Genomic DNA, 19,266 nt, shown 5'->3' with positions numbered 1-19,266 from the left:
CAACAGCGACCGAGCATAATACATTTCAAATGAATGTTGTGAATCTCACACATGCTTACTTCTATTTTTCTCACAACGGTTTGGCGAAGAAGACACTGCCTCTGTGATGCATTGCAGTATGTGCGTGGGCACCGATGCAGCTGGTGTAGTACTCGCGTGGTCGTGTTAGTGTGTAGGTGGTGTCGTCAGTCTGTCGCTTTATTGCATTAATGGCGCAGGCCTCGCCAGCACTCCAGGCCTCATTGATTTACAGGTAGGAGGCTCTCAGTGAACACTGCAATACTTTAGCAAAGTAAGGAAGAGGAGAACTCGGGTGATGTGATCGATCCAGCAAACATCTGGTTTAGCTTCAAAACACGCTTTAGTCGGGGTCATAACGGTCAATACTCAATATGAGACTGCATTTTAGGCTGAGTTTAGTCCTATAGTTTGGTGAAATATCGGGAGCCAATGTAAATATGGATTTGCGATTGGATGAGCGAGTCACGTGCCTCCGACGTACAAATGTGATTTTGGGGGGCCACATTTACAGACAGCTGTAACCATCCGTTATCGAAGCAGAAAGTATTTTGCCATGATAAAAAAAAAAAAAAAATCTCACTTTTTACACAAATAAGAGTGGTTCCCAAAAATAGGCGTATTTGCAAAAATGGGGTGGGGGGGGTCCAAAGTAGCAGATTAGATCTTGGATTAGATTGTATCCTAATGGAGGGCAATGAGTGTGTATTTGAAATCCCAAATAAAGATTACAGTACACACAACATGCTGTTAGTCCCACACCTGCACAGCTAGTAGAAAGAACCAGTAGGCATCTTTTCTTATCTTACACTTTGTCTCTTCTAATCTAAAAGAGATGCAAATCACTGTCGCTCTAACAGAAAAAAAAAAAAAAAAAACCCTTCTTGTTTTTCACGCTAATCATCCTCAAAGACTGTCAACCCTTTACAGATGTCTCTGACATCCATCTTTAATTCCAGGCTTCTATAGCATTTCCCCAAGAGATCTCTATTATACCATCCCCTCTCTGCTCTGCACTTTTGTCGTGCTCTATCTGCTGTCTATCTTCATTTTCCTCGTCCTCCTTACTTTTTCTTTAATAAATGTTTAAAGATGTCCCTGCAGCTTCAGTGTAATTACTGTGCGGCAGCAGTCCAGGTCCGCTGGGAAGGGAAGGGCATAACTATGCATGAAAAAGGAGGGGGTGAGAGCCGCTCACAGTGTATGAATGACAGAAGCCAGATAGAGAGGGCCCACACTTAGAAAGGTGACATAATTGGAAAGGTAAGATGGAGGAGTTTTCTCTAACAAAATGAGAACGTCAGCTGACAGCTTGTCCTTCCGCATGTCCTTACATAAGTATGATCAATGGGTGTGGTACGTCTACTGCAGGGACGGGCAACCCGCAGTCCGCGACCACACTCTGAGTGGCCCCTTGATTCATTTATAAAAAAATTTTTTTTTAAAAACACCAACATCAGATTGAGTTTACTTTATTGTAGCCGACTCGCTACCCAAGCAGGACTTCTTAACCTGCTTGTGATATTAGCTGCTTGTCCTTCAGAGTTCCACCACAGCAGAATTCCTCTCTCGCGTCACCACCGTGGCCATTATATTGAAAGACAGCCAAGTAATTGCCAGCAAAATTCCCCGCTTGCTCCTGCTTTGCCTCGGCGCCACGGGAGGGGAGGAGTAAAGTACAGTATAGCAGCAGAAAACATGAACTGCATTTTTCACCGAGCACAGACCGGCAGCAGAGCGACGTCGCTATCGCTGCCCGCTGATATGGATGATGGAGGACGTCAGGGATTAGTTCTTTTCTTTTTTTTTTTACTCTGGATGGGTGACTTCTTAAGACAGGGCGACTAGGACTCGGATAATAGCCGCGAGTCATATCGAGGATGGGGAATTTGCCAAGCTCAAGCTGCTGTTTTGAGGGATGCAGATGAGGTCTATTGCGTTCAGAAAGAGCAAAAAAGAGGAAGGCACTAATTGGGTCACGCTCACCGAAGTGCATGTTGTGCCCCAAAGCTCTGCACGGTCGACTCAAGTGGTTCATCTATGTTGTGGATAATAAGCAGGTGTTAAGTGGAAACACTGTACTGTATGATTCTGTTTTATCAAAGTGACGTGGAGGCTACATGGACTTTGATCCAATGGATCACTTTGCATGAGCGCTTAAGCAGTGTTTTGGAAAGCAGGCACTTCAAGCGTGCACTGGAACTCTTCTCGACACTCGATTATCGAGTGGGTGTGTCGTTTTTGAGATGTGGGCAGGGTTTACTCCCTGACTAAACCACCGTTTAGACCTCTGGGCTGAGATAAAATGTTCATGACTGTGTGGCATGCGAAAAAGATGGGCTGCCAGCTCCTCAGCAATGTACGCAAAACCAAGAAACGACCACGTCATACAAGGGTAGGTTTGCAATTCCTGTTCAATTGTAGTCGTTTGTACATTAATGGTTGCGAGAGTAGAATATTGGATGTGTAAATCTATCCAATTTAAAACTGTTTAGTTGCGTTCCAGTCTCTATCTTTTTGGGTCAGTGTTAATGAAAATGTTGATGACAGGCGTAAATCCTCTGCAGTGCACGCCATAACTGTGCGCGGAGGCGGGTGAGACCCAATATTGGTATTTTCGCAGATGACCTCAGGCGAGGGACGAGGAGGGCTGCGCCGCTGTGGGAGTGGTCAACTCCTCATTACTATTAAATGCGGCATGCTAGGCGCTCACATTGAGGAAGCACGATATCGTCGCTGGCCTGTGAAGAAGACTTATGTCCATTTTTTTCAATTTTCTTATTTTTTACGAGAATGGTGTTTCTGTTACAGACATGGCATTAACATGAATTTTTTGTTTTTTTTCCAAAAGTGTTTTTCGCAGGACAGCGACTATATTCGACATTATCATGAACGATTGAATGATTTCTCACGAATAAATACAAAACAGATAAATATCAACAGGCAACCCTTTTATTTCTAAAAAAAATCCGCCAGTGTTCACACAGTCAAAGGACCACTTCTACAACATTCCGAGTAAATCACAATGTCCCACCATTGTTGACCTTTTTTTTTTTTTTTTTTTCACCGGCCCACAGGCTACTCATGTGATCCTTGGCGGCACCAAGTTGGCGACCCCCGGTTTTAAATCCTATCCACTGCATGTTTGTGACTCAACTTCTATTCATGTAAATTCCAGCAAACGTGGAGGTGGTGGCCATCTGCGCACACATAAATGCACGGTGCCACCGCTCCTAACACTCCACGCACAGGATTTAATAGTGTGCCCAACGAATAAGAAATCTGCTTAATCTGACATCCAAATTAACTTCTGTCCAGCCATGCACTGAAATTAGAACACGTAGCTTTTAGCATGTTGCCTGAAAAAAACATGGCCCAACTCGCCTGGCACAACTAGTACACGTTAATAAAACGCCTCACACACACACACACACACACACAATGCTTCTCATTATACAGTCTTAATGCAAGACTCACTCTACGGCACTATTAGCTAACTTGTTGTGTCTCAAGTAATAGTTAAGACATCCGTCCTTACTGTACTACGTAGAAACATTTTGGGCTTCCCACAATGCCTGTATGCTTAATTGTTGCGGTAATTTATTGGGTATTTGAGAGGAAAACATTAAACCTGTTGACTGTTTAATGGGCCTTCCAACTGTGAGGTGTACGGTTATGTCTTAACTCACCTCTCTGATGCATCATTTGCGTTTCACAAATTGGGGTGGAGAGGGCAAACTCCCATTAGGTGATTGACTGACGGCGATTGTTTGTGTATTTTAGGAAAATAATGCTACAGGAAAGACATGTCGCGCATATCTGGATGCACATCAAACCAACACGCTGGCTAATATTATTTCAATCTGCTACTTGACTCTGATGAGGATAATGAGACAAAGCTGCCAAATTCGGAAGAAAATCCTGAAATTTCCAGCGACCTGCACTGAAAAACGGTCCCCGCATTGGCTTAGATTTCTGATGGCTATGTTCGTTATTTCTGTCTGGAGAATAGACGAGGGTGGATTTGACGTAATGTTCAACGGCACGGCCCGCTGGACGCGGCTACACGTTGATGCTATGCACAGGCACGCTTTTCATGGCAGAGTGAGCATTATGTGGAGGCGGCCGGAGACTTGTATTTATCGTTTATGTAGGACTATTTCGCGTTGCTGGATTAGAAGCGTTATCATTAACTTGAGGCTAACAGCAACCCTCAAGGTAATGATTTCAGATTGTGTTTCATCGGCTTTTTACAGCTCTTTCTGTCATGTAAATGCTGCAAATACGCGGCTGTGAAAAATAACCTCAATTAGAACTTGCACTAGGCCCAGTGTGCTCATTGCACAAATAGTTTAGCGCTTGAACTCGAATATTTTCCGGCATCGTGATCATCAATCCGTGGCGGATATGGTGCATGGGAACGCGCAAAGCATCCGCGAAATCCAAATAGAATGTCTGTGAGGCTGAAAGGGCCTGCTGAGAAATTAAAGTGTGTTTTGATGTATTTGTAAGGACAGTAGAATCTGACTTGAACTCACTTACGGTGCTTGAATATAAATAGGGCCGTGCAGTTTTTTTTTCCCCTCAAAGAAAACGATTCAAATATGGCTAGAAGTGCAGTATAGTGTAGTACCTCGTGTCAATATTTTGTGCAGAACCATGTTAGATCAATACATGGATGCTGCAAGTCGCTTGTGTCGGCATGATCGTGCAATAATATTTCACAATACAACTAAACGCACGGTATTGACATTTTTTATGCACGCTCAACAATGAGTGCTTTTCTGACGCTTTTATGGCATTTATGAACATCATCATTCGATAGGATAGGAGTAAATAAATGCTGTAACCTTATGTTTGTGCAATAAACAAGAGTTCAGTGATCGAGGACTGCTTTTATTGTCACCTGCAACTATGTTTTTGCAGTTAATGTTTGCGTTTGGATTAATTAATGCTGTGTGTCTAAGAGCTGTCAGGACAGTGAAGGTCAGCAAGCTGATTCGACGCCACTGCTCTCGAAAGCACTTTAAAATGCCCGGCGTCTGAATACAGTACACGCATGGCAGAAAGTAGCATGTTCATAAATAGCGGGTTTACATCCTTGACGCACCAAAGTGTGTGATAGGAAATACAAGGAAGGAGATTAAAAGCCGAAGAACGTGCATAGATGATCTTTAATTTGTCAACATGTTCAGTCTGTTTACTCTAACGGACGCTTACAACGAGTACGTTACAATCATGCCGCATTTTGTTGGTAGAAATTGCCACTTATAGCCTCAATAATACATGCGGCGCAGTTATTTAAAACAGCTGCGCCAAGATAAGGCAACGGCTTCGAGTTGAGGAAATAGTTAGCATGAATTATTTCTCTGACCGTCATGAAAACATAATAGCGACCGGCAACGGGCTCTCACTCGCGATCTTTTTTCCTTGAACATAACAACCGTACCAAAGTGGGGGGAAAGCGGTGCTCAGAGCTGATATGGCCAATTGTCATTGCTGTGACGGAAGGTTTCACGGTTATTCTGATGAGCGCTGCCTTGTCTTCGAGTTCCCGGCATGATTCTCTTATATAATGTACATCGCTTCTCTCCCTCTCTCCCCCTCCAGGGAAACAGTCCTCCTGTGGTGGTGAACACGGACACGCTCGATGGATCGCCATATGTAAGGACCGTGTCGAATCTCTAACACGACTTGGCGCAGTGACTTCACTAGAAATTCCTTTGCATGGGTGTCGACCGATGGTCGCCGCGCTGATTATTTAACTCATTTCAACTTCAAGTAGTTTCATTTGGTGGAATGACAACATTCGGTTCAGGTCCTGCTGTCATCGTGAGTGCGATTGATTGTATGTTTTGTGTCATGCCCGTATTAAAAGCCGAAGTCAACCCAAACATATTTTTCTCAACAATATGTTCCCAGCAGGCCCACTAGTTGAAACACGGCATTCTGATTAATTTTGTGTTTGTGGAATATAAATTAAGCAGCAAAATGCACTCATCTCCGGGGGCGGCCATTTTGTCTTCTGTCGACTTAAAATGACATAACTGCTCACAACGACCAATCACGGCTGACCTGTTTTCTGAATCTGAGCCGTGATTGGTCGTTGTGAGCAGTTGTGATGTCATTTTCAGTCGACAGAAGACAAAATGGCCGCCCCCCCAGAGATGGCTAAAAACCAGTGCATTTTGCTGCTTAATTTATGTTCCACGAACGCAAAATTAATGGATGGATGCATTGAATTACTGAAAAAAAGCATTTTGAGGATCAACAAAATGAGGCTTGTGAAAAAGGCTTTCCATACACGACTATTTTTGTCCCACTACAATGCTGGGGGGGGAGGAAGAAAGTTTTCTAGGTCAGACATCAGTTCCTTAAATTCCATTTTCCACAGGGACGCCCTTAATTGCCGAGGTGATACTGATGGGTTGTTATGCTATTCAGCCGGAAGGTAAATTACACCAAAAGAACAATGTGGCTATTCATCAATCGGATACCTTACTGGCATAATCAGAATAATGCTTCCCGCAAAAATGGGTAAATATAGCAAGTATAAGTGCCCAGCCATCATGTCAGTGTCCATGTCATTGATTACCAAAACTTAACCACTTTTTTTTCCTCCCAATTATTATTAATATTTCTACTTTTACAAATGATTTTGCATCTTATTCTCTCTTGAAAGTCAATCAACTCATTTTGATTCCGGCAGGTGAATGGAACCGAAGGGGAGATCGAATATGAGGAAATCACACTGGAAAGAGTGAGTCCCAACAACAAATTAATCGTCGCGTTAAGCTGAATCGGACTCAGCGCGATTATGTTGATAGAAATAGTTTGAATCTAAAAACTGAAGTCTTAGCCATGTCCTTCTCCTTTCTGACTTATCTTAAAATGGATTAAACTAAAGCCTTAGAACTACAGTTAATCTTTGGTAGTCAATTGATCCACGAGATAGATTTTCATTGGTGGACAATGGACATAATGAAGAATGTTGACGTGTTGCAGATCATAGCTCTATTCTTTTTTTTTTTATTTCTGCATGGGTTGTTGACAATTTAGTAAATGGGATTTTCGAATGACCGCGTACGTTCACAGCAACGTTATGTCGTGAAAACATGATGGATACGGAATCCTTACCATCACTGAAACGTGATAGATACAGAATCCATAACATCACTGAAATTCCCCTGACGTGATGAATTATTCACTGTGTGTTTCTACTTGTCATTGCTACTGCAGGGGAATTCAGGCCTGGGCTTCAGCATAGCAGGAGGAACAGACAATCCCCATGTGGGCGACGACCCGAGCATCTTCATCACAAAAATCATACCTGGAGGAGCAGCGGCCCAGGATGGACGCCTGAGGTAACGCACGCCGGGCTTCACAATGAACACGACTTACAAGTGCAAAAAGGCGTCCAAGACACAACATAACAGGAATATGTTAGCAGATTTAGCATTTGGACGTCAAGACATTCACTTTATCCAAAGCACTTTTTTTCACTGGAAGAAGAGGAATTTTCCGGAATGCAGCATATAACAACCCCGGCTTCCCTCGAGAGCCATGAGCCAAACTTTGTGCAGCCCTCAGCAAAGAGTCTTACAAAATCGAGCACGGTATAATTGAAATGGCCATGAAATCAATTTCAAGCACATGCAAATGGAATCGCGATAAGATAAGTATTTAGTCGCTCGGAAAAAGGACTGTGGAACATTCTAAAAAGAGGGGAATGAATTTAAAATTTGAAACGCGGCTTTCCGAGTGCCGATAGGAAGACCCTTGATAACATTCATCATTACCTCAACTTTTTAGCTGCCATTCCTTTTTCTATGTCGCTATTGATGGACGGCTGGATGGACACAATTTGGGATGAGGTTGTAAGAAAGGTCTGACGTGACCTTAGTACTGATGACTTCTCCCATCTTTTGTTCCTTTCTCTCTTCCCTTCGGTAGTGTGAACGACTGCATCCTATTTGTGAATGACGTTGACGTGAGAGAGGTGACACACAGCCAGGCCGTGGAAGCTCTTAAGGAAGCAGGTGCTATCGTCCGCCTCTACGTTCTCCGACGGAAACCGGCGGCGGAGAAAATCACTGAGCTCAAACTTATCAAAGGGCCTAAAGGTACATGAAATTGTGGATTGAAGATTATGCGTGCGTTTAATGATGTGCTCGTAAGGGCTTGAAAATGCACCCTCTGCATTCCGAGGTATTTACCGATTCCTCTTTGGTTGGATGTGCCATTCTCAGGGCTAGGTTTCAGTATTGCTGGAGGAGTGGGAAACCAGCACATACCAGGAGACAACAGCATCTACGTCACCAAAATCATAGAAGGGGGAGCAGCACATAAAGATGGACGTCTGCAGATCGGGGATAAGATCTTGGCGGTCAGTGACTCTTTTATGACATTGGCGCCCACCACCTCAATGTCACAATATCAAAATGGCATTTTCCAGGGCCCCTTCTTCACTTTCCTCCCCCTTACAGAGCCGCTGTGTCGTCCAAGTGCCACATAGCCACAAACATATGTGCTCACATTGCTTACATGTTTGACTAAAGAAATGATAGTACATTCACAACTATGTTAATATGTGAGTGGGATGTGCTCGATGCAATGTCAGAACGTTACTGCCCCCTGCTGGAGAGCAGGCACAATAGCAGCTGACTTCTGCCTTGGGTTTATTGAGTGGGCAATTCATTTGTAATTATGTTGTTTCAGCAATGAAAATGAACTTCTTATTGCTCCCTCTGCTCTCTGGGAGCATCGGATTGAGCCTTTATTATTTCACGTCTCGTTCGCGTGAGCCTCTTGCGCCGTTATTGATTGCGTTCTCCTGTCTATTGATGGGCAACAATTAGGTAAACAACGTCTGTCTGGAAGACGTCATGCATGAAGACGCGGTGGGGGCACTGAAGAACACAGCCGAGGTGGTGTACCTCAGGGTGGCCAAGCCCAACAACCTGTTTCTGACCAACTCCTATAACCCGCCAGATCTCACCAACAGTAAGTCTGTCTCAAAAGGGATGTCGCAATGCATGGAATATCGGATAGGATTATTACTAAAATGTCCAAGCTTTTGGTGAATGTGCTTCCAATACACCCAGTGAAAGAACCAAATTTAGAATAGCAGTTTAAAAATAGAGGAGCAAGGACATAACATCTTTCTAAACGACTGGAGATGAATGTGGGCGCTGTGTGAGAATTCAAAGACGAGGTCGAAAGGTTCACGCCTTTTTATTAGGGATGCACTTTTGAGTAAAAATACTTGCATTGAGCATGGCAAGAGTTCCTCTCAAATAAAACACTTTTTTAGAGTAACAGCTTGTTGTTACTGACATTTTAACATCCAAACTGCATGTTTCTCTAACAGCCTTGCCAAACATTTTACTTAAATGTCACCTTTAATACTGGCTATTTTAATTCTCGAATAAAACTGGCAGGACAACTGAAGTGATGCATCGCACCACCGCTTAGCTCTCCTTCCTCTGACAGGCAAGCGAAACTCGTAGGTTGACCACGTGAATACCGACATACCGCTACCGATACTGCCTTATTTTGTATTATGAGTAAACGGATTTGCTATTGATGACTTCTATGAAAAAAAAAACAACAACCTCTACTTATAAAACCTTATCATGTTTATTCCCCAGCATATTCCCACATGGATACTGAACTCAGCCACCCCAACTATCTCGGCTCAGATTACCCACAAGCCCTCACTCCCACCTCACCGAGTCGGTTTTCACCTGTGCTGCATGGCCTGATTGGAGACGATGATATCCCAAGGTGAGAAATGTCACTCGAGACACATTTACGGGTTTGTAGCATTCCCGTTCGATTTCCTCTCCTTTTCCAGAGAACCTCGCAGGGTTCTGATTCACCGAGGCTCGACGGGTCTCGGATTCAATATCGTCGGAGGAGAAGACGGAGAGGGCATTTTTATCTCTTTCATCCTGGCGGGAGGGCCGGCCGACCTCAGCGGAGAGCTTCACAAGGGCGATCAGATTCTCAGTGTAAAGACGTGTTCAACAGCCCTCCGACAATTACGACACGGCCCTTTGAGTGTGTGTCTGCTAACACGCACCCGTGATACGTTTGTCAGGTGAACGGCGTGGACCTGCGAATGGCCACGCATGAGCAGGCGGCTGCAGCTCTGAAGAACGCTGGCCAGACGGTGACCATCATTGCACAGTATAGACCAGACGGTAAAGCCCGGACCGTACGTCAACAACCAAATGTTTCTTTCAAGAATCTAAAATAAGATTTCTGATTTGCCCCCGTTAGAGTACAGTCGTTTTGAGGCCAAAATCCACGATTTGAGGGAGCAGTTGATGAACAGCAGCATGGGCTCTGGGACCACCACGCTAAGAAGCAACCCGAAGAGGGGCTTCTACATCAGGTACGGCACCACCGGCGGAGCTAGAGGGGGGGCCGCAGAGGCACTAACCTCCTACCCCCCCCCACCCCCGGAATTTGCTTGGACACCCCTGGTGTCGGACCAGAAAATTTCACCTTTGGGTATTTTCACATTTTTTTCCCACATTTCCTCCCGTCCCTCGTTGGGAACATATAAGGAATTTTTCTCAGCATTTTATGAAGATTTTTTTAGGTTTGTAAAAAAAATGTTATTCGAACTCCCACAGATATCCTTGGCCACCTCCCCCATGGCCCCAACGTAAATTAACGTCATAAGTCACGCTCGGCTAAAAAAAAAAAAAACAAGAGTGCTGGTGAGGTGGCAGGGACTGACATTAGAGGTAAACTGTGTGAATCCGTCGTATTTCATGGCCAAGAAGAAAATGGCCTCTCCGTGTCACAATACTTTAATCTTGGTTAAATTCAACTAAAGTTATAAACACGTAATTTATACAATGCATAGCTGAAGCATTGCTGTCCAAACATCTTGGGTTTTGAGAAAAAAAAAATCTAGACTCCTCACTATCCGAGTCAAAGTCAAGTTTGAGACACATCACCGTCCCAAAAGCAGTCTTCAGCTTTCAGTCTTAATAGCAGAGCCAGAAAGTAAAAACTGCCGGTTTGGCTTTAGCCACAGGTGCTTCAGGCAGCCGAGCTCTTGACTATGGCAGGGTTTTTTACTTTCTGGACCTGGATTTGACACCTCTGCTCAATACCGAGCCCGATCTCGCGTGCTACCGCATTACAAGGCAAAAGCTTAAGCTTGTCTTTTTGAGTTTAGAATTCTAATGAATTGTGGTGGATTATGTAATTTTCTACTTAGATTTACTATAGTGTGTGGGCAGTATAATCATATGCTGATTCTGATCATTTGATTGCCTCTGGGAAGATCCATTTTATCAGTGGCCTGCAGGTCATTATCATAAGCCTTAAAAAACCCAGGATGGGGTTGTAGTTAAGGGCTGAAATGTGCAGGAATAAATGGCATTCGGGTCATGCTTCTTTTACAAAACAGGGTTTGGTGTCTTCGGTTCAAATTGACAATTTAGATCAAACCTCGTGACAAACCTTAAACCTTGGCGGAGGTCATGTAGTCGACAACAGTACAAGAATTTCCAACTATATGGAATGAAATGGTCAACATCCCTGCACCAATTCCAAAAGGTTTGCGATTGAAAATGTAAAGAAGCGGACTCAAAGAAATTGTTGTATTTTACAGGGCTCTGTTTGACTACGACAAGACGGCGGACTGTGGCTTCCTCAGCCAGGCGCTCGGCTTCAGGTTTGGGGACGTTCTCCATGTGTTGGACTGCGGGGACGAGGAATGGTGGCAGGCGCGCAAGGTCAGCCCCCAGAACGAGGCTGAGGAGGTTGGCTTCATTCCCAGCAAACACAGGTCGGACGCACACTTGGTCAAGATGATTTGTCTTTGTTAAAGCGGAAGTCAACACAAACATATTTTTTTTCAAGAATACATTCTATGCAAGCCCACTAGTTGAAACAAGGCGATATGATTCATATGAAATATGAGTTAAGCAACAAAATCCACCAGTTTTTAGCCATCTCAGAGGGCGGCCATTTTGTTACTTCTGTCGACTGAAAATGACCTCACAGACCGTCCTGGCTCAGATAACGACCGATCACGGCTCACCTTTTTTCTGAAGCTGAGCTATGACTGCTCGTCATCTGAGCCCTGAGTAGTTCTGATGTCATTTTCAGTCGACAGAAATGACAAAATGGCCGCCCCCGGAGAAGGCTAAAAAAAACGAGTGGATTAACCCTTATTCCGCAAACACAATATTAATCAGAATGCTGTTTTTCAACTAGTGGGCCTGCATAGAAAATATTCTTTAAAAAAATATATGTTTGGGTTGACTTCCGCTTTAATCACGCAACTAACGCAACCCCTCCCCAATCCCTACCTGTATTTGCTTTTTATATGCTTCCCTGCGCCCTCCGCAGGGTGGAAAGAAAAGAGTGGTCACGCGTCAACACCAAAGAGAGAGTAGGTTCCATTAAGCTCATCATTCCAGACTGGCTCGTTTGGACTGGTTTCTAGTGTGTAAATCTTTATTGCTGTCCTTATAGGATCACGGTCGGGACACCATGGGAACGCAAGGTAATTAGCAAGCTTCCCATTGTATGAATTTGCAACACGACAGCATTTAACATCCATCGCACGCTTCTTCACAAATGAGCTCACGCATGCCAACACAAATGAATGTCACATGATGATGGCAAAAAGAAATCCGGCTGATTGCCTCCCTGATCTGTCGCCAGGGAGGGATAAAACATCGCACAGTTATGAGACCGTCACCCAAGTGGAAGGTAAGGCCGTAAAGTAATATGTAAAGTCCATTACTTGAGGCGATAAATGCGGGGTTTTATTGTCATTTGCCATGAATGCTGAATGACCATGCTCTCTTCTCAATTCATTAGTTCACTACGCGAGGCCCATCATCATTCTGGGCCCTGTGAAGGACAGGATAAATGATGACCTATTGTCCGAGTTCCCTGATAAATTCGGCTCGTGTGTCCCTCGTAAGTAATTGCGCTGTCAGTCACTGACACGCAGCCGCGTCGTTGCTCCCGCGAGATGCATTTGCTACCATTTTGCGATTGAAAAAGCCGCGTTACGCTGAATGTTTTTGCTGCGTTAACAGACACCACGCGTCCCAAACGGGAGTATGAAGTGGATGGGCGGGACTACCACTTTGTGTCGTCAAGGGAACAGATGGAGAAGGACATCCAGAGCCATCGCTTCATCGAAGCGGGCCAGTACAACAGTCATCTGTACGGCACCAGCGTCCAGAGTGTCCGCGAGGTGGCGGAACAGGTGCGCAAGGGGCAATGATAATCATGAGGATGCTCAAACTGTTTTTTTAATACACTCCTGAATTTTTTTTAATTTATTTTTTTAATATAAAGGGTAGTCCAAGAAATGAAAAACGTGCTTTTAATTGTCTGGGAAATAGATTGTCTAGGCCAGTGTTTTTCAAACTTTTTTGAGTCAAGGCACATTTATTTCATTGAAAAAAATCGCGCGGCACACCAGCAGCTGAAATTGTGAAAACACAAGCTGATTTGAACAAGATAAGTGTTATATTGTTTATATAAGCATTTTTAACATTGAAGAATGACGTTATATTATAACGTCTTGAATAGGAATTAAATAAACACAAAGAAAAAAGTATTTTATAATGTTTCATATTGATACTCAGTGTGAAACATGGGCCTGTTTGGATAATCATGTGTCACTAATTCGCTTGTCTCTAAACAATGACAATTAGCTACCTGCTGCTGCTGCCACCTGCTGGTATAGAAGAGTACTACAATGTAGTAAAGACATGAGTACGCTGCCAGATGCTAGACCACACATGCACACAAATTAGATAATTTCCCACGGCACACCTGAGAATATCTCGCGGCACACTGCACAATTTGAAAAAACACTGGTCTAGACCAATGGTTGCTATTTTTGATCTTTCAAAACTCAGCATTTAGTTACAGCCTTTATATGTGCACGCAGCAAGGGAAACACTGTATTCTGGACGTGTCGGCCAATGCTGTACGACGACTACAAGCTGCTCAGCTTCATCCTATTGCCATCTTCGTCCGGCCTAAGTCACTGGAGAATGTTCTGTACGTCCACTTGAACTTGGTTGAAAATGGATTCGATTTGCTATCAAGAACTATAACATATGATTTTGCCCGTGTGAACAGAGAGATTAACACCCGCCTGACAGAGGAGCAGGCCAGGAAAGGAATGGATCGAGCCCTCAAGCTAGAACAGGACTTCCTCGAGTGTTTCTCCGGTAAGAGCTGAATGTAGCGGAATGCTAAAATGTAGCTTGTATTGGCAGCCAACAGGAACAGGTGGTTGCACACTTGAATCATAGCTGACAAGAATATATATAGAGCCAACAGTTTTGCCAACTGTCTGTATACAGGATAAACGTACAGCATGGAGTGCTACCTTCATGTTTTTCACAAGTATTACAGATATTTATAAAATCCTGGTACTATGTACCATAGTAATAACTGAGTCCACTCTAAAAGTTAAAGGGGAAAGTCAACACAAACATAGGCAATATGATTAATGTGAAATATGAATTTAGCATCAAAATCCACCTGTTTTTTTTACCATCTCAGGAGGCGGCCATTTTGTCACTTCTGTCATAACAGACCCTCAGGTAATGACCAATCAGGTCTCACGTGTTTTCTGAAGCTGAGCTATGATTGGTCATTATCTGAGCATCTGTGATGTCGTTTTCAGTCGACAGAAGTGAGAAAATGGCCGCCGCCAGAGGTGGCTAAAAACGGGTGGATTTTGTTGCTTAAAACGGAAGTCAACCCAAACATATTTTTTTCAAGAATATGTTCCCAGCAGGCCCACTAGTTGGATACGGCATTCTGATTAATCTTGCGTTTGTGGAATATAAGTTAAGCAGCAAAATGTTTTAGCCATCTCTGGGGGCGGCCATTTTGTCTTCTGTTGACTGAAAATGACATCACAACTGCTCACAATGACAGGCTGACCTGTTTTCTGTTTCTGAACCGTGATTGGTCGTTGTTGTGATGTCATTTTCAGTCGACAGAAAACAAAATGGCCGCCCCGAGAGATGGCTAAAAACGGGTGGATTAACTCTTATTCCACAAACGCGATATTCATCAGAATGCCCTGTTTCAACTAGTGGGCTTGCACAGAACACATTCTTGAAAAAAAAAAGGATTTTTGGAAAACCTAATCATTAAAAAAAATGGCTAGCATTCATGCGTATATCAATAACTGTAGACGGGAATTTGTTCACAACAAACCCGAAACCTAACCTACTTGGTCGCGGTAGTAATGTGCGCACCTGTCAAAATAGAAAGGAAGGTGCAAAGTTGCATCCCTGTGCATGACTTTCATGCTTACCAGTGAATTTGGGTAATGGCAACAGCAGATGGTAAACGTGAGCTGAAGCATCTGCATTTGCACCCCACTGCACTTTTAGTCGTAAAATGGCTCCATTTAATGCAAGAGAGGCTTTCAATACAGATTTGAGTACATATTCCCAGTTCATTGCGCAAGCGTATTTGATCGCTCCAGATGGCTGTAATATGTAATTTTCTTAAACTCTACCGACAAATGTTAAAACATGCACTTTTTTTGCAGCAATGAACGTCACATTTACATTTTGGGTGCTTGACTTGTGAGGGGCCTCGGCATGTTTTAACATTTAAGAGACATTTTCAGGGCAAATACCAGCAGTTGGAGGAATACAAATGAGGCCGCGCACCCGCAAGAATCCAATAGCGCCTGCGCTTGCTATCAAGTCTTGAACCTATTTTGCTTTCCCTTCTCTTTCCTCGTCCTGCAGCCGTCGTGGAAGGAGATAGTTTTGAAGAGGTCTATCACAAAGTAAAGACAGTGATCGAGGAGCAATCAGGGCCTTACATTTGGATTCCCACCCGGGAGAGGCTGTGATGCCCTCCCCCCACCCCCCACCCCTCCCCGCATATCATCCACCGACTCACGCCGCCAAGCCAGCCTCGCCTCATGGGCCGTCCTCCAGAGAAGTCCGCGCTTCACTGAAGGAGACAGATAACAAAAACACAGGAAGTGACACCGTGAGAATGACACCAGAAAGAGACTGACGCGAGCCGATGTGTAAATCGACTGAAACGGACTTCATTAATTTTCCACTTTCACCGGGCGGGGCCGAGGCCCACGTTCACACTTGGCACTAAAAAGCCATTTCGCCTCAAACTGGGGACGCAGATGTCTTCAAGCGCGTCGCTGCCGGACGCTGTTGCGCGAATATGACGAGGAACCACCTCACTTTCCGTTTCCTCACATACAAGGGAGTCTAATCAATGTGATTAGGGTCCGGCGTGTTCCGGATGCATTTTGGTGTCAAGTGTGAACTGACGCATATCTCATCAGTCTTGAAACAGTCTGGAGGTAAACGAGACATCAGGTTTGAGCAGAGATTTAAAAAAATAAAAATAAAATAAAAAAGGTAGTACAGGGTGACATGGGTGGACCCCGAGGTAGTTTCAAGCCTCCACCTGAGATGAAGGTGCCCTAAAAGACTTTGGTTACCACCGTTTTTGTAGAACATCTGTCCACCAGTCAACTCTGCCTTGTTTCAGGACCGAAAATGAGTAGTGAGTGCTGCTGAGACCCTCAAGACCACAAGTCTTCTCCGGGCTAATCAATGTTTTTTTTTGTTTTGTTTTGTTTTGTTTTTTCTGTCTTGTTTCTGAGGTGAACTCGGAAATTACAACCTCAGTGACCAAGACTGATGCCCTGTCAAATATTACAAGGCACTATTATTTAAACGGCAGTGAAAACGATTAGAATGAGGTCAAAAGAAGAAAAGAAAAAAAAAAAAAACGAATATGCATTGTGCATGCATCCTCAAAGACAATGGAAGGACAGGACACGGAACCAAGAAAGTTGTGAGGACAAATCCTTTAAAAAGGCGAGTTAAGTAGAGCGTGGGCGAGTTTTTGAAGCATGTCTCATGATGAAGGAGAGACACACGGTCACCCGCGTGTGAGCAGAGCGGGAAACTATCGACACACACGTTAGCCTCTTATGCGCACACGCCCACGCACGCCCGCACACTCGTGCGCCACAACATGTCGAATTGTCACCGATGAGCCCCCTCTTCAAGAGGTGGGGTGTGTGGGGAGGTTGGGAGTAGGGCGGGGCCTTTGTGTGTTTCCGACCTTTGTCTGGTCACAAACCTGGATGAATGTTATCACTCTCTGGGCACGAACTGCGGAGCCTGAACGCACCCGCCATCACTCTTCCGAACCAATCCCTCAGCCACAGACGTTCACACTGTTTTCCAGTGGCTGTCCAAAAAGCCATGGCGTCACGGTGTTTGTGTGTGCGCATGTGCGTGCGTGTGTGGGAGCTTACAGGTCTTCTTTTACTCTCTTGCTTCCAGTTCTACTCTGCTTTCTCCCTCGTGTGACCATGCATATTAAAGCTAAGTCACCAATAAATGGTCTATATATATACAAATATAAATATATACACATATATCTTTTGTATGACAATTTCTAACAGGACTATAGTCTGTACAAAAAAAAAAAACAAACAAAAAAAAAAAAAAAAAAGGAAGAATAATCGCCAAACACGTTCCCATTGGTTCCTTTGTTTGAATTTGCAGTTTGGTTTGTGGAATTTAATCACTCAGCCAAAAAGCTACACGGAAATGTTGATGTAGACGAGACCTCACGAGGATATTTGACATCGTCCAGTCATGTTGGGAACCAATGGAAGCACCTATACAATGCAGATATGTGTGAGTGTGCGCAAGTGCAAGGGTACAGCAAAAATATGAAATATAAATGATAGCATATGAGAATATCTCTCTTTTATAACACCCACAATCAGTTGTAATGTTGAATAGATAAATGGGTGGTGAGCGTACGGGTGCAAGGGCGAGTGGATGACGCGCACATGATGTCGTGCAATATGGCTATGATGTTATGCAAAGAAGAAGGTTATATGTGTGTCCAGATTTCAAATTATTAATTGCACTGACAGCATTTTATGCCACAGGTTTAAAAAAAAAAAAAAAAAAAAAAAAAAACACCAAAAAAAAAAAAGGCGAAAAAGCAAAAGGATTTCAAGGTTTTATGAGCATGTGTTTGTGTTGAGTTCTTTTTTTCTTTTCACTGAATTCTTAAGAGTGCAGGTAAATTATTGATTGCTCAGTCATATTTATTGTTGATTTTTGCTCGCCGACTTCCTCCGGCTCGCAAACGGAGCAGCCGGGGCTTGTTGATGACAAACACCGATTTATGTTTTGTTTATTTATTTGGAATTGTCTGTATATTTTTTATATTATTTTCCACATTGAGAGAGTTTTTGCGGTCTTGCTGTAAATACGATGCCGGATGGCTTTAGATTTAGCTGTGGACACTGCAGAATTGATGCAGGCTACTGAATCCAGAACTACAGCCCAGTTTAACAGCTCCGACAAAGAAACATCCGCACACACACACACAAATATATAAACAAGCATCCAGTCACCTCCATGAATAGAATGTTTTCAGTTTGTTTATTTGAGGGTTCCGTGTATTTCTTAATATCTCTCTCAGCCATCCATATCATATAGTGTGATATTCCTTATTAAAAGAAAGTATATTGATTTTTACAGAAAAGACTGATTATAACAAAGTTGACTGATGCAGAAAATTATATTTAACAATGACAATATCGAGCAAAATTAAAATGTTCCAGTTCAGTGAAGCGCTTGTTGTAAATTAGCTATGAAATAATAAAATTAATTTAAAATGCTTTTGAAAGTGGACTCAGAGGGCTTGTTTATTTTGATCCATCTTTGATGTGAATGTGTTGCGTAATCTGTGTTGGTGGTTGTCGGTGCGACCAGGGGAGGGCACTCCTTCTCCGTTTGTAAACTCTCAAGCTGAGCTCTTGCCTCCCACCTTCCTCATCTCAGCAGCCATTTTCTCTTGACGAAAGCATAGTGGGTGTGCGCGTGTGCGTTTGTAATGCAAAACATGGAAAGTGTCATTTAATGCCAAGACTTGTTAATAGAAGAAGAAGAAGGAAAATATGCAATAAGGAAAATATAAGGTAAACTGCTTTATCAATACTTGAGGCAAACATAAAATTGCATTCTTTAACACATAGATCGTAAAAATGCACCCTGGTCCCACTTTAGATACAGTAAAGTTCTAAGACAACAACAATCAACCAAACGCCCTGTAGAGAGTAAGCATGAGGATTACAACTGCCATGGATATTTGGATTTTTTTTTCTCCCTATCCAGTCTGTTTCTTCAAACAAGCACAGAAATTATG

The 19,266-nt window shown here is 43.5% G+C and overlaps 1 protein-coding gene across 2 annotated transcripts in view; it reads left to right on the top strand.

Annotated features, from left to right (window-relative positions):
- dlg4a (discs, large homolog 4a (Drosophila)) overlaps positions 1–18,747 on the top strand; it is a 44,417-nt gene extending 25,670 nt beyond the window's left edge. For both annotated transcript variants that reach the window (XM_086013022.1, XM_086013024.1), the window contains exons 4-22: positions 5,629–5,682; positions 6,728–6,778; positions 7,258–7,382; positions 7,972–8,141; positions 8,268–8,404; positions 8,877–9,021; positions 9,669–9,804; positions 9,875–10,031; positions 10,121–10,223; positions 10,303–10,417; positions 11,654–11,830; positions 12,397–12,439; positions 12,523–12,553; positions 12,715–12,762; positions 12,874–12,975; positions 13,098–13,270; positions 13,964–14,076; positions 14,158–14,249; positions 15,798–18,747. In XM_086013022.1, coding sequence (XP_085869148.1) covers positions 5,629–5,682; positions 6,728–6,778; positions 7,258–7,382; positions 7,972–8,141; positions 8,268–8,404; positions 8,877–9,021; positions 9,669–9,804; positions 9,875–10,031; positions 10,121–10,223; positions 10,303–10,417; positions 11,654–11,830; positions 12,397–12,439; positions 12,523–12,553; positions 12,715–12,762; positions 12,874–12,975; positions 13,098–13,270; positions 13,964–14,076; positions 14,158–14,249; positions 15,798–15,904 — 2,079 coding nt within the window. In that variant the 3' untranslated portion in view covers positions 15,905–18,747. The remainder of the gene's footprint in view (positions 1–5,628; positions 5,683–6,727; positions 6,779–7,257; positions 7,383–7,971; positions 8,142–8,267; positions 8,405–8,876; positions 9,022–9,668; positions 9,805–9,874; positions 10,032–10,120; positions 10,224–10,302; positions 10,418–11,653; positions 11,831–12,396; positions 12,440–12,522; positions 12,554–12,714; positions 12,763–12,873; positions 12,976–13,097; positions 13,271–13,963; positions 14,077–14,157; positions 14,250–15,797) is intronic.
- The last annotated feature ends 519 nt before the right edge of the window (positions 18,748–19,266 follow it).

The sequence above is a fragment of the Filicampus tigris genome, chromosome 17 (assembly GCF_054856515.1).
Source record: "Filicampus tigris isolate MCC_2025a chromosome 17, RoL_Ftig_1.0, whole genome shotgun sequence".
NCBI lineage: Eukaryota > Metazoa > Chordata > Actinopteri > Syngnathiformes > Syngnathidae > Filicampus > Filicampus tigris.
The sequence above is the reverse complement of the archived record's forward strand: the minus strand, read 5'-3'. Positions and strand labels throughout refer to the sequence as shown.